Here is a 14,121-nt window from a genome sequence, read left to right as displayed (position 1 = left end):
AATCTCACAACACCCAAAAAGTTCATAGTAGGAAAATTACATAGAAAAATCAATGGAAGTGAAACAATCCATTATGATGATTTGTCCTGCCTCCTTTTTTATCATTATTAATCTGTCAGTCACAGAACTGTCATTAGAAGTGATTATAGCTTATAAATGCTAACTACACCTCCAATGACAACCCAACCGGTCATTTCTGACCAAGCTTGAGCAGGATAAGGCAGCCCAGCACTGGCCTTACACTGTGAAGTGGGGTCCTCAGGCTGGCACATGTCTCATGAGCTCTTTGAATTTTACGTTATTGCATTACAAGTTACTTGTCTTTATTTACATGTCACTATTTTAGTGGAATTGGACAATACACAAATATAATCTATGACACACATGAGTCCTGGGCTCATCTTCTTGTATTTTTCAGGGGGAGGCATGGTTCTTAAGGTGGTGGCTTTCAACTAAAAAATCCTTTGCTAAGTTACTATTAACAAAACTTTCATGCAGTCTCTAGGGTTTCTTGAGACATACTTGGTGAAACGTCTGAAGTGGAAGAATTCACTGTTCGAAATTTAATTTGAAATTGTAGCACTCAAAAGTGGACATTGCAAAAGCTGCTGAGAAGATCTGAAATCTCAGACTGGCATTAGCAAGAGAGGACACTATCTGCAAGGATGAAAATACGGGAGAGATTCTTAAAGAGTGAATAAAATCAGCATCATAGCTGAAGACATGCTTAACATTTTGGAAGATCATACACAAAGATGTTAGCTTGGAAAAAGTCAGAGAAGTGAACGTACTCCAGAAACTTCTGTCTTCTAATAAGTCATTACAGGGAAGTTTGGAATTACACTGCCCATTACTCACTCTCACATCACAGACTTTCCTGGTGCTTTACAGCAATATACAGGATGAAACTTGAGTCCTATTAAATTAGTGGAAATATTCCAATTTACTTCTTACTGATTGTCTAGTTTTGCCACTAAAATGTAAAGAGGAAAATATTGATAGAACTTTGCTTAAGCCTTCCTAAAATACATAAATAACATGGAGGTTTTAGCTAAATTCAAGTGGAATGTGAAGGGAAGTTCAGAAGAATATTTTGCTCTCTTGTTTAAAAGAAGGCAAATAGGACCTGAGATATGTTGGATTAAAATGTGACAGGGAGAGAATCATAAAGTACTTAACTTTTCATTTTCCTGGGTATGCTTAGATAAGAAAACCAAGCAAGTTTAACATATTCAGAAGTTACTTTCAACTGTTGCAAACGTTTCCTTGGACTCTGATTTCATTCCAAGAAGGGTTTATTTTGATTTATCTTACACCTGTTCCTGGCAAGCTAAACTATGCTGAAATAATCTGCCTGCCTGCCTTCCCTGCTTCCAAGGGAAACACAGCCAAGGAGGGCTGCCTTAGATAATGGACACACTCTTCCCTTCTTTATTGCCAGCCGGAGGAGTTGGTGGGGGTGTTTGGGAAGGGGAATGTGGTATTGTGAACTGGTGAAAAAAAGGAGAGAGCAAGGTGTGAAAAAAACATCAGCACCCTGGGAAGGCTCTTTTCTCTCCAGCTTTCTTAAAGCTGTGCCAGTGCATTTTCTGCTCCCCCATTCCCTCAAACTCTCCTCCCTTTGCCTCTCTCCATCCCTACTCTCCATCTAGAAGGGTATACACAAGTACATAACTCCCTTGGACCAATGCTTTAAAAAAGCAAAAAGAGAGCTATGCTGCTGTTTGCTTTTTTGTCTCTCATGGTCAGAGGGGACCAGAGACCCTTCAGTTGGGCGGAGTGCTCCCAGCAGTGCAGGGCAGATGCTGCGTGGTGCTGGCAAAACTGAATTAATTTGAATTTTCTGCAGTGGGGTACCTCCAGGAAACTCCGTGTTATAAGGAAAGCTGTCAGAGCTCCTGGAATGGGCAGGAACAAAGGGAAGGGCAATTCATTGGCTTATGTAAAGAAAAAGTCTTAATGAGAGTTGTTGAGAGTAACCAAAACCACTTCAATAAGGCATAATTTGTAATATTTGGGTGACCTTACGCTTTTTAAATTCTAAGAATGATTTGCAGAAGTGCACTCTGCTCTCCTAACAATACCTGGTTTGCTGCTAGCCAGTCACTTTGCTGTTGTGCTAGGAGTGGCCTGGGACAAGCCAAGCTAACCAGTGACACTTTTTTTTCAACACAGTTCGTATTGCTCAAGACTTCCCAACATGTTCTATGTGCGTCTCAGATCCCAATAAACACACCTAAATATAGAAGTTTGCTTGTAGGTGGGTATGCATGTGCTACATGTCTGTACTTCCAGTATAGCCAGTCAAGATCTAGGGCTTAGTTCAGCAGAGGACATAGAGATGTCCCCTGTTACATGATATTCTCTGCTCTACAGCGACTTCTCGTGGAGGGCATAGCCCTCCCAAGTCTGAAAGCATAGCTGCTGGAACTAGAGATGTCTCAGATATCTTAAAGCGTCTCAAATGGCACTGGACAAACAAATTTGGGCAGCTGAATTAAGCCTTTTTTGTACCAAGCCCAGACGGCAAGTCAGCTGAGCAGCCAGCAGGAGCCTCCCTGAGGATTAGCTGCACCTCTCTCAGTTGACGTGATCTCCTTGTGCTGCACAGGGAGTTAGGACACCTACTTCACATGTAGACACCTAAACTTAAATGCCTTCACATAGAGCTGAATCCCACCCCACCTATTTTTCTGATCTCCATTAGAATTTGTGGTGTCTTTAACTTTTCCTGGTCAGTTGTCCTGTTTCTGAACTCTCACTCAGGCCTCCTGAAGCTCATTGTCATGCTCTTGAGATTTTACTGTGCCGAAACGCCCTGGGATACTTTATCCATTTCTGTCTCTTGATCTCTGAACTCGTTGGATTTACAGCTACAAGCAAATCTAGGGTTTTTTGGTAGCCAATTATGTAGTATCCACCTATGATTCACCTGTGTAGTAGCCAAAGGCATTTTAAAATGTCAGAGCCTACGAACAAGCAGGTCAGCCTTAGCTAACATACTATGTCCAACAGTGACACTAGCCAACAATAAACAGTCAGGGAAGATTACACAAGTAGGCAACAGACAGTGATATTTCTTCATGAGTCTCTCAGCCTCCAACAGCCTGATGCTTAGAGATTCCCTGGGCCAGAAATGGGCTCTTGGTATTAGCCCTATATTAAATCTTCTTCAATGAGACCATCCCACTGGCTTTGAACCTATGTAAATTTTTAGCATCTTGTGGCAAGGATTTTCACAATTTAACAGGACAGCCCTTAAACCACAGGTTGTCTGACCCTTAGTATTATAATAAAAGGACAAAGCCATCCATAGGTAAGTTCAGAGAAACTTGGGTTGTTTGCAGGTATTTGGATTTCAACTTACCTTGGTGACTGAGCAGAATGAACTAGGGCTATTTCCTACTATACTGGAGCAGGCTAGGGAAACAGTCTTCTGCTTTTAGGTACAGCCAGTCTCAGAGCTCACCTGTGGGGGCCTTTTTCATTTACTGGGTCATTCTTGACTTGTAGGAGCTATGCTTGGGGCAAAATGAGTGAAAGCATCAAAACTCACGTCAACAAGAACTTGCTTTCAGTTCTTCACTGGCAAATGTGCATTTAGATTATCCTTGCATAGAAACATACAAATACCACAAAATCCTAAGTTTTTAAAAAAGCAGTTATTTCTTACAAAGGCTCTTTAAGCTTTTAAAGAAGGTCAGGAAATTAATTCTGAAGTGATGAAGTAGCACAGAACTTGTTCTGTGCTTTTCCACTCTGCACACCGGTGTGTCAGCCCCAGTCATCATAAAAGAACATTTGCTTTCTCACAGCATCCGTGTGCCATGACTGTGCTGCTTCTCCTCATCTCCCTTTAAATGCTGTTCTGGCTCTAAGGGCAGTTGGCTGATTAGTTCATGCATAACAAACTCGCTCTCACAGTTTGAATCTGTGACCTGAAGAGATAAATCCTAACACTTGCTGGGCTTCAACAAACTTTCCAGGCTGCCAGCTAAAAGAATGCTGCTCAGTACCCAGCACTGCATTTCTTCCTTTCCAGGAAATGGTACATCAGGGGGGTTGTGTCCAGAAACTATAAAGCCTCAACCACACAGTGTTTGTCCTCATAGACAACTAATATGTGTGCTTTTAAGTCCGGTTCCACTGGACTGTCACTACTGGGTCTGTTCTTTTTTTTTTTTCTTATCTTTGTTTTCTTCTTTGCATTTTCATAGCAGGTTTGATAGAGGAAAAGATAGAAAGGGAGAAAGTTCTAGTCCATCTACTTATTTGTACAGTTTGCTACATCAGGCTTCAAAGCTCCTTCATGAGCTCCTTCAACACTGGTCCTCTTATCCATATGTTTTAAAAATTAACTACCCTCAGTTTTCACCCCTGAAGTGTCCCAAGATAGTTTTTCACACCAGCCCTGACCTCGTATCCCTACCTCAAACAGGAATCTCAGTGCTTTGGATTCCCACCCATGGCAGAAGTCTCTCTTTTGACCCCCTCATTCAGCTCATGTACTTGTATACGTTATTTATTGGTACTTGGACATTAATTTTTTCTGTAATATATTTCTTTCAGACATCATTGTTCTCATCGCTTCAATAGCAGTTGTTTCTGCAAAAACTCAGGGTAACATTTTTGCAACATCAGCACTGAGAAGTCTTCGTTTCCTACAGATCCTTCGTATGGTGCGCATGGACCGAAGAGGAGGCACTTGGAAATTGTTAGGTTCAGTAGTTTATGCACATAGCAAGGTATGTAATCCTAGATGCTGATTTTGTCTGGTTGGTATCTTCACTTAATGTGATTCAACAAGAGGCCAAGGAAACAAACATTTATCAGTTTCAAGAAGAATACCTAAAATTTTCTGAAGTAACTTTAATTGCAACGGGCATTAGCACAGCTACATCAGGCCATGTTAAATAATAACAGTTTTTAGAATATGTTGAAAGTGTTGTCCTTGATATGCAGCTGTAATTTGATATATATTGGTGAAGTTGCTGCAGCATCAAACCATAGCAGCAGATTCGGTGCACTTTCAGATAAAATTTGTGTCCCTAGGGAAACATTTGACTCTTAACTTCTCAAATGCCAGAAAAGCATGTAGATCTTTTCATTACATCTTCCTTGAAATGCCATCCTGTTCAATCTTTCAAAGGGATATTGATCTCTGATTTCTTTTATCTAGGAATTAATCACAGCCTGGTACATAGGATTTTTAGTACTCATCTTTTCATCTTTCCTGGTTTATCTGGTGGAAAAAGATGCAAATAACCAATTCTCCACATATGCAGATGCTCTCTGGTGGGGCACAGTAAGTACAGAAAAATAATACTTTTTAACCACTATGCTAGAGTGCATTGAACGTCACATACTGTGGATTTTAGCTTAGTGTGCTGTTAAGTGAATTGTTTTCACTGGCAGAAAACTGGTCTGAGAAGCTCCCTCCTCCAGTTATTCACTTGTACATCCATAGCTCATTTCGCCCCTTCCTGCAGAACAGGTCTTTATGTGTTTCTGCAGCAAACCAGACCACTAAACCTTCAAGAGAAAAAAACTTCTATTTTTTTAACCCAGATCGTTTCAGTAGCATAGTTTGTAACACGGTGCCACAAAGAGCTGCTTTGATCCGAATCAGAGAGCTGTAAGCTGCAGTACACGAAGACAAACAAGTGTTGGGAGAAAAAGAGGGAAAAAATTATTTCATCAGCTTTGCAGTAAAGGAAAGAGTATAATCAGCACCCCAGATGTTGTTTCTCCTTCCTTTGTACCTTGAGCACAAAAAGCAAGAATAAATATCCCCATTCTGGTTCAGCAGTGTTATTTTTACAGATGTAAAAGCCCTGATTTAGTTGAGCTCATGATTAACTATCAAATGAGTTGGTTTTACTTTGTTGAAAAGTACATGCCTGAAAGACTGCTTTTCTGAAAGAAGGAAGATTACATGAATGCTTACTTGTTCAAATAAACTCGGCTTCGAATTAATAATGAAAAACTAGGTGTGAATTTTATTTTTTTTTTTTTTTATAGCATAATTTGTAGGTGGTTTGGCTTTAAAATTCCCCATAGTGAGCTAGACTCTGTGTGGGAATTACTAATGCAGCTTAAGAAATCCCCCCTAACAAAGCCTATGATATAGCTGTTGCCAGCCAGTATAAAACTGCTTTTCACAGTATCACAGTATCACAGTATGTTAGAGATTGGAAGGGACCTCAAAAGATCATCTAGTCCAATCCCCCTGCCAGAGCAGGAACACCTAGATGAGGTTACACAGGAATGTGTCCAGGCGGGTTTTGAATGTCTTCAGAGAAGGAGACTCCACAACCTCCCTGGGCAGCCTGTTCCAGTGTTCTGTCTTTTGCTTCTGATGGAGTAGAGCAAACACCATGATCTCTGATATGTCTGGGTAGTGAAATGATGCCTATAAGATCATTAATGCTGGCACGAACTAGAGCACTCATTAGTTTTCCTGGACAAGTGCAAGGCCTGAACCAGACTTTGCCACCTTTCCTCATCATAGGGAAGCTTTCTCACTTCAAACCATCTGCTGAAAAGACTTAATCTGGACTCAGTAGTATCTGAAGGCTCAGAGCATGCAATTGGGTAAAAGCCCCTTCCAAAATGCTTGAAATCCTTCAGAAGTATTTTTAATAAGTTTTCTTTACCTATTGAGCAAAGGTTAAGATCATTTCCTATTAGTAGGACTAGTTTGTGTATTTGACATTTGTTCATTTAAGGGTAAATAATTTGTTACATGTCTTCCCTAGAGATTATATTTCTGTGCACAAAACTGGGAGCTTGGAAAAGCCAGACCTCATAGGTCTTACTTGTGCATTTACAAATACACAGAAATATTTTTCTCAAAATGCGTTGCTTTAGAGCATCAAGACAGATCTCCAATAAAATATACATTTTCATCCTGTCATCCAAACACATATAAAATTTGTATTGACTGAAGTCATGAGAGAAGGTTTTGCCCCAGTCGCTTCCCTGTAGTTTATTTTGTTTCACTTTTCTTCAAAAGCTGAGGTCTAGGTTTGGCTTAAAGCTTTCTAACCTGGCTGTATTGACACGGTTGTGAAGCATCTAGCTTAGGATGAGCACCCTGGCTCTGGCAGTCTGCAGGTACCATTGCCCCTTTGAGGACAGCACTGGGGATGTGGTCCTGCAAGAGACTCCTGTGGCAGTGCACAGGTCTGGGAATGCAGACTCTCTCATACAGCTCTCCAGAAAACACCCTCTGCCTCTCTACAAAGCCAGGTGTGATTTAACACTGCTTAGGCAGGACTAAGAAGAGGATTGTACCCACCTGCCAGCAGGCAGTAGTGGGTACATAAGTAGAAACATATGCATAAGGAATGGGAAGGCAACAGTAAACTCAGACCTTAACTCAGACATCTGACTGAGGCTCCTGTTAGATCCAGATCCTTCTACCTGAGCTGTTCTAGAAGCTGGAACAAGATCTTTATTTCAGAATTTGCTTCTCCGCTTCTTGCTGACTGCTATTTTTAGGAAAAATGCTGCTAAAAATTGTGTAAATTGGTGCTTAAAATATTTTGTACACTATGAAGTGAAGATGTATGAGTCGTAGGTCAGATAAGAAGTGCAACTGAGAAAATAGGAATCTTTTCTTGACATCAGCAGGAAAAACAACAAATTGTAATCAAAAAAATTAAAACAACCTATATTGTATAGTGCTGTATCTTTTCTTCTTTCCCCGGTGTGTGACATGAATGCATTTAAATTTTTAATGTGTTTAAGTGCACAAAGTGACTGAGAATCAGTTTCCCGCTTACCTGTTATCTTTGCCATTTTAATAATGGCATTTTTTTGTATAATATGTAAAACAGTATGTGGGAAATGCATAACGTGCTTCTTAGTCATGGTTGTTTTTACTGCCAGAGTAACCCACATGCAGATTTTGAAAAGGTCATATTGTGTAGCATTCTAGGGAAAACTAATGCTTAGTCTCATTGATTTGTTTATTTGCAAAATTTGTTCTAACTTAAACCATGGAGTACCTACCAAATCCCAGAATGAATTCTGTGACGGCAGAATAACAAGCAAAGACTGGATTGAAGTCAGGCACAGATAGTGCCTTATAAATAGTAGCCTTACATTTCAAGCTTTTAGAGGCACTTATGCCTCTCCTTACAGGACCAGACCCAGCATGCATCAATTAAACCATTCATTAATTCAGATTATTTGAGGCCCACACCCTGCTATGGTCATTTCACTGACTCCATTTCTAAAACCCATATTTTTATACTGAAATAAAAGGCAGCATATGGCATCCTGATTTACATATGAGTACTCTATTTGCAGTTGTATGTTGTATTGTGCAACTTGCAGTTTAAACGTCATGCTAATGTTACTATTGTTAATATTCTTGTGATTGGGGTCCCCACAGTGCTGCTTAACACAGTAGCACACAACACTGTGTGTTCTATGAAGAGCTCAATTTCAAAATTTGCTTTGGTAGAGAGAAGTAAATTCATTTAATAACAAAATAACTAACCTATATGGGAACAAAAGGACAATTAAAAAACTTAAGTATTTCAAAACCAAACCATGCGCAGTTTTCTGAGGACTGCTAGAGCTAGCTAGAAATGTATGTGCTTATAGTGGCATTTAATTTGTACATCAATTAATTTTACCTGCAAATGTAATGCAATTAAGATTCCTGTCTCTCTTACACATTTGACAGAGCTTCTCTTACTAAGTCATCATTTTTTAGTAGTATCCAGTAGCTACAGGTAGATACAGAATGGTTCTGGCACTTTACAGTGACCTGTATGTCAACAAAACATATTACAATGAATAAATATTGTCACAATTACTAGCTCAAATGAGTTAATATCAATGACGTTTTTCCCACTTAATATAATGATAGCATGAGCAAACTACTTTTTTTTCTCAGTTAATTGATGTCAGGTAAAGATTCAAAAGGTAAGTACTGCTAGCAGAACATAAAATAACATCAGAAAGAAATATTAGGGTAGAGGAGGGCCTCCTGGGTCCTATCTCATCTAATTAAAGGCATCTAGGTTATATAATCACATTTTTTATTATATTACCTCACTTATTATTAGCATATTTATTAGCTCCAGCAATGAGTTATAACAGAGGTTTTATTGTTGCTGTGAGTTTTGAGTTGAGGCAGGTGACACTGCCCACCTTGGCTGGTCTGTCCAGACACCTTATTCACAGAAGCAGCCAAAATGGAGGGGTTTGCAACTGGGGAAAAAGACAGGACTCAGCTAGCTCATTTAGCAATGTAGGAGTGTGATTCAGTTTCTTGGCATACAGTGCCATGGAAGATCTCTTCGAGAGTCTCTCTCCTGCCTCTGCTGTGGATGGTCCCTGTTCAGATGCCTTACGGCATCTCGAGTAACACTAGATGTTTGTTTTCAGGCAAGCCTAAGTCCTACATTTTAGGTTTGGGTAAGTTACCTGCTGCAGGAATCTCTCTTTCCATTGTGCATGTTGTGGTGACCAGCTCATGCTAAACATCATTTTATTTTTCAAGTTGGCTGAAATGAATCCTATACAAATAAACTCTAAAAGGTTTGGTTTGTTGCCCTGACTTAGGCTGTGTTGATCAGACACAGAGCTACTCAACAGGTATTCCCAGAAAGGCGTGATTTGCACACCTTGTTACTTCTTTCACTGTATCTTTAACCTCTTTATCACCACTTTGCTTCCCGTGACCAGCTCCCTTCCTCAGATAAACAACCTGTCCCTAATTACCTTCAGGGGTTTGCTGCAGATTTGGTAGGTCTGTTACTTAGTCACCCTTGATCTTGTATGGTACCTCTATTGCAGTCACCTGCATGCTGTGTCCTTGCAAGATTGCAATCTCCAAAAGATCCCAAATAATTTCCTCCACTCACCTTCAAACTTTGGTGACTTCTCCCTTAAACATCCAGTGATGTCTGGAAATTTCTCATGTTTCATGGTCTCACATCCAGTCATTTTCCTCCACACCCTGTTCAGTTAATTTAACCTCAGCATTATGCCAGTCAGGGCCTGGCCACTGGTTTAGTCATTCACTTGCAGCACTAGCAAAGATGGATTCCTCAACTTGACCAGAAGTTGTCTGGAAAAATGTTTTCTTAGTTGTGTGATGAGAGGAATATAAAATGAAGAACAAACCCATTTGTTCAGTGTTGAATAAGGCAATACAGCACGGTGTTGACACCTATACCGCCATGTTAAAACCATCCTGAGATAAAAGAGCTCAAAGTGAGCAAGAAGCGACTGATACTCTTAATCACAGACTGATAGCATTAAGTCCTCAGGACCTAAAAGAATGGGGGAAAGGCTTTAATGTGGTCTTGTTATTTTCTTTGGAGAAAATCCAGAACACAGTCTGTGTGAGTGCTCCCAGGTTTGGATTGCTCCCAGATGTCAGATTCCAAAGGTTTGTCTTTTCACCCTTTCGGAAGACAGTTCGGTGGCAATATCATTAATATGCAGATGACACTTAGTGCTGTTTCCTTCTGCTCAGCCTAGGCAGGAGATATCTCTGTACTTTCCAGTCTCTGGCAGAGATAGGGAGCTGGACAGAAGCCAAGAAAGTGGGCTTGTTCCAGAGCTTCAAATGGCTTCACAGTTACTGGCCTGGAAACGAATTTTGAGGAACTTTTATTCAGGGATTCATTTGTTCAAATGCTTCATTGCTCTTGGGGTCTTAATAGCCTCAAACTGTTTTGCACGAGCTGTTCTGTGATGAGAAGAGCTGGGAATACCTTCTTCAAAAAGCAAAGGCAAACCAAATCAAGCCCCTCTGCTAGCCCAAGAGTGTGATTGCATCAGCTCACCTCTGCCAGAAAGGAAGGAGCTGTGTTCCCATCTCCCTTCCTCCTTATTGCTCCATCTCAGCCACATGCGGCCTCGTGCAGCCTCTGGAGCTTGTTAGATGCCTCCATGACCTAGCACAACTCATGGAAACAGCAGAAACAAAGCACACAGAAATGTGGATAATTCTTTCCACCTCCCTGGGTTGCACTGGCTTCCCAGCAAAACCTGAGAAAACAAGAGGGTCTCGGGCAGGGAAGTGAAGATGAGCAAGGAAAGAGGGTGAGACCTGATAATCATGCAAGGTGGTATGTCTGTGACCAGGCTAGCATTACAAAACTCGAGATTTGGTAACCAGTTGATATTTCAGATCACTCTCTTTTAGCCACTATGGCATTTTCAGGGTAGATTACACCCGCAGCTAGCTCCCAACAATGGGAGCAATTAAAAGCACTGTTTACTATCTACAGAGCCCTAAATAGTTGAAATCTAATTACTTCCAAAAGACTTTCCTTCTTTTGTCCTGTGGTGACCCTGGCATTAAATGGAATTGCTTTGGCCGCCTTGCCTAGGAATGAACTTAGAGGAAGCTGGAAGCAAAATAATGTCTCTAGAAGGCATTTTCCTGAAGAATTCATTCCTGACAGAGTATTTGCTAAGCCTGAACTTGCCCACATTTGGTACACGATGTAAAGTAATTCTCCGTGCACGTGTTCTCTGCTATAACAGGCCCCAGAGTCCTTGGCATTCAGCCTACTGTTGTCTATCTTTGTCCTTTAACATCGTGTGCCATTGCCTGAGCACGCGCGCTGCAGCTCCCATCCTGCCTTTGGAAACCCTTCACTCTGCTCACACCTCCTCCTGCCTGCACCGGGAAGGAAGTGGGTCCAAGCTCCCCAGGAGGGAAGCTCAAAGACATCACCTTCTCCTACATGCAAGTCCAGCCCCCAGGTTCAGGACTCGTATTCTTCCCAGGCCAGGAGTAGCATGGAGGACATTTCCTTGGGTCAGGGAAGATCCTCAGCCACACACAGACATGAAGCCATAGTCTTTTGCCTTGGAGATATGCTCAGTAAACCATAACCATGCACCGTAATCCCAGTGGCATTTGCATATGCACTGCATTTCTACATGGCCTGCAGTCAATGAGTTGCATGTGGAGAACCTTCCCATGTTTACCAAACTACCATTATATGCACTGGTGCTAAAAGGCAGGGATGCTGGCCTTTGCAGCACAGCTTTTGAAGCATCTGAATGCTGAGCCTCGCATTACACTCTCCACATGAAGGAATTACAGATGCCCTCCTCTGTCTCTTTGACCTCTCCCCATATAGGTCTGAGCTGACACTGTCCAACAGCCTGAGGTACCACTACGTCTGCTGTGCAGTAGTCTTTGGTCCTTCATGTCAGGAGTGATATAGCTATATCTGAGCCTGTCATAAGGAAGAGGAAAGGACTGGGAACTTCTTAAAGTTCCTTCCAGCTTTTGATTCGTGTCCAGAGGATGGCCACAAAGATGATCAGAGGGCTGGAGCACCTCCCCTATGAAGAGAGGCTGAGAGAGTTGGAGTTGTTCAGACTGGAGGAGAAAAGGCTCCAGGGAGACCTTAGAGCAGCTTCCAGTGCCTAAAGCGAACCTACAAGACATCTGGGGAGGCACTTTTTACAAGGGCCTGTAGTGATAGGACAAGGGGGAATGGCTTTAAACTGAAATAGGGTAGATTTAGATTAGATACAAAGAAGATATTTATGAGGCACTGGCACAGGTTGTCCAGAGAAGCTGTGGCTGCCCCATCCCTGCAAGGGTTCAAGGCCAGGTTGGATGGAGCTTTAAGCAGCCTGGTCTAGTGGAGAGTGTCCCTGCCCATGGCAGGGGGTTGGAACCGGATGATCTGTAAGGTGCCTTCTAACCCAAACCATTCTGTGATTCTGATTATTTAGGTATTTTTCTCACATTTATTATTTATCTCCATTTTATTCAGTCATAAACAGTATTTTTCCTAGAAAATTGTAATAATTTGTTTATGTTTGGTTTTCTTTTATAAACAACTATGTATTTCGTGTCTCCTGGACTATTTAGTGGAAATGCTGTTTCATGCAATGTACATAATCTGCAACTAACTTCTCAGTGACTTCCGGTAAACCACTACATTCATTAATTTCTTTTTAGATCACATTGACAACCATTGGCTATGGAGACAAAACTCCTCTTACTTGGCTTGGAAGGTTGCTTTCTGCAGGATTTGCTCTACTTGGCATTTCTTTCTTTGCACTGCCTGCTGTGAGTATGCCTGTAAAATTTGTTAAAAGGTAATAGAAACTTCTAGAGTCATTATGATACAAAAGGCTGAAGGAAGCTCTCTGTATGAAGAACAACTTCTTGAGGTTTAGGAAGTTTCTTTGGCATGGACAAAACTGAGAAATAATACTAAATTAGGTCGTATACTATTGTGTAAGATTGAAAATCCTGTCTTTAATTATGAATTGTGGCTTATATATTACTGTTTTTCTTTCAGATTCTGGAAAAAAAATCAACTGAAAAAAGAAGTGAGATATTTCTAATAGGTTTTCTTGCAGGACCATGTTCAGGCTACTGACAGAGAGTAGTAGAAGGCACTAGATCAACCAAAAGTTTATGTCATTGAACATAAAAATGCAGCTATCATTTTCTGTGAATTATTGTAAATAAACATGACAGTTTGTTTACGTTGCTTTTACCAACTTTCAAGAGACTTTAATGGAAATAGGAATCATCTAATCAATAAAATATAGTGCAGCTTCAGAAATAACTTTTCATTTTTGTGACAGTTTCCGTTCTTAAATTACTATTGAATAAGCATAAAATCGGAAGTGACATTTGTATTTTGTTGTATTGCATCTATTGCAACATATACAGACAGTCAATATTTTAATACTCAGGTTCATTATCTATAGATCACTATAAAACATGCATGTTATAATAATACATTTGTTTTCAACCATATATACAAGCTAAGATTAAGAGTCTGCATTTGCCAACAGCATTGAATCATCTAGTGTACTGCATTTTTTCTTACTCTAAGTATAAAGAGTATTTCAGTATCTTTGGCATATTATAATGCATTATAATTATAGTAAATTGCCTGTTTGTGAATCTGTAACATTTAATGCAGCTACTGTAATTAATTCCTTTTGTCACCTAATTACCACCAAGACAGTCTTAGCAGAAATACAATGAACATGTAAACTATTAATAACCTTACATATTAGAGATGCCAGAACTTTTGTTCCTCATGTCATATCTATGTACAGATACTAATTTTTCTCATAAACACTTTTGTGTTGAATCTG

At 40.5% G+C, this 14,121-nt stretch overlaps 1 protein-coding gene across 5 annotated transcripts in view; it reads left to right on the top strand.

Annotated features, from left to right (window-relative positions):
- KCNQ5 (potassium voltage-gated channel subfamily Q member 5) overlaps positions 1 to 14,121 on the top strand; it is a gene marked incomplete at both ends in the record, with an annotated part of 274,300 nt that overhangs the window by 223,780 nt on the left and 36,399 nt on the right. For all 5 annotated transcript variants that reach the window (XM_080616896.1, XM_080616894.1, XM_080616893.1 and 2 more), the window contains 3 exons: positions 4,570 to 4,745; positions 5,180 to 5,305; positions 12,962 to 13,072. In XM_080616896.1, coding sequence (XP_080473022.1) covers positions 4,570 to 4,745; positions 5,180 to 5,305; positions 12,962 to 13,072 — 413 coding nt within the window. The remainder of the gene's footprint in view (positions 1 to 4,569; positions 4,746 to 5,179; positions 5,306 to 12,961; positions 13,073 to 14,121) is intronic.

Source organism: Psittacula echo (assembly GCF_963264785.1).
Source record: "Psittacula echo genome assembly, chromosome: 4".
Classification (NCBI taxonomy): domain Eukaryota; kingdom Metazoa; phylum Chordata; class Aves; order Psittaciformes; family Psittacidae; genus Psittacula; species Psittacula echo.
Note: the sequence above shows the minus strand (reverse complement) of the source record. Positions and strands in the feature narration are given on the sequence as shown.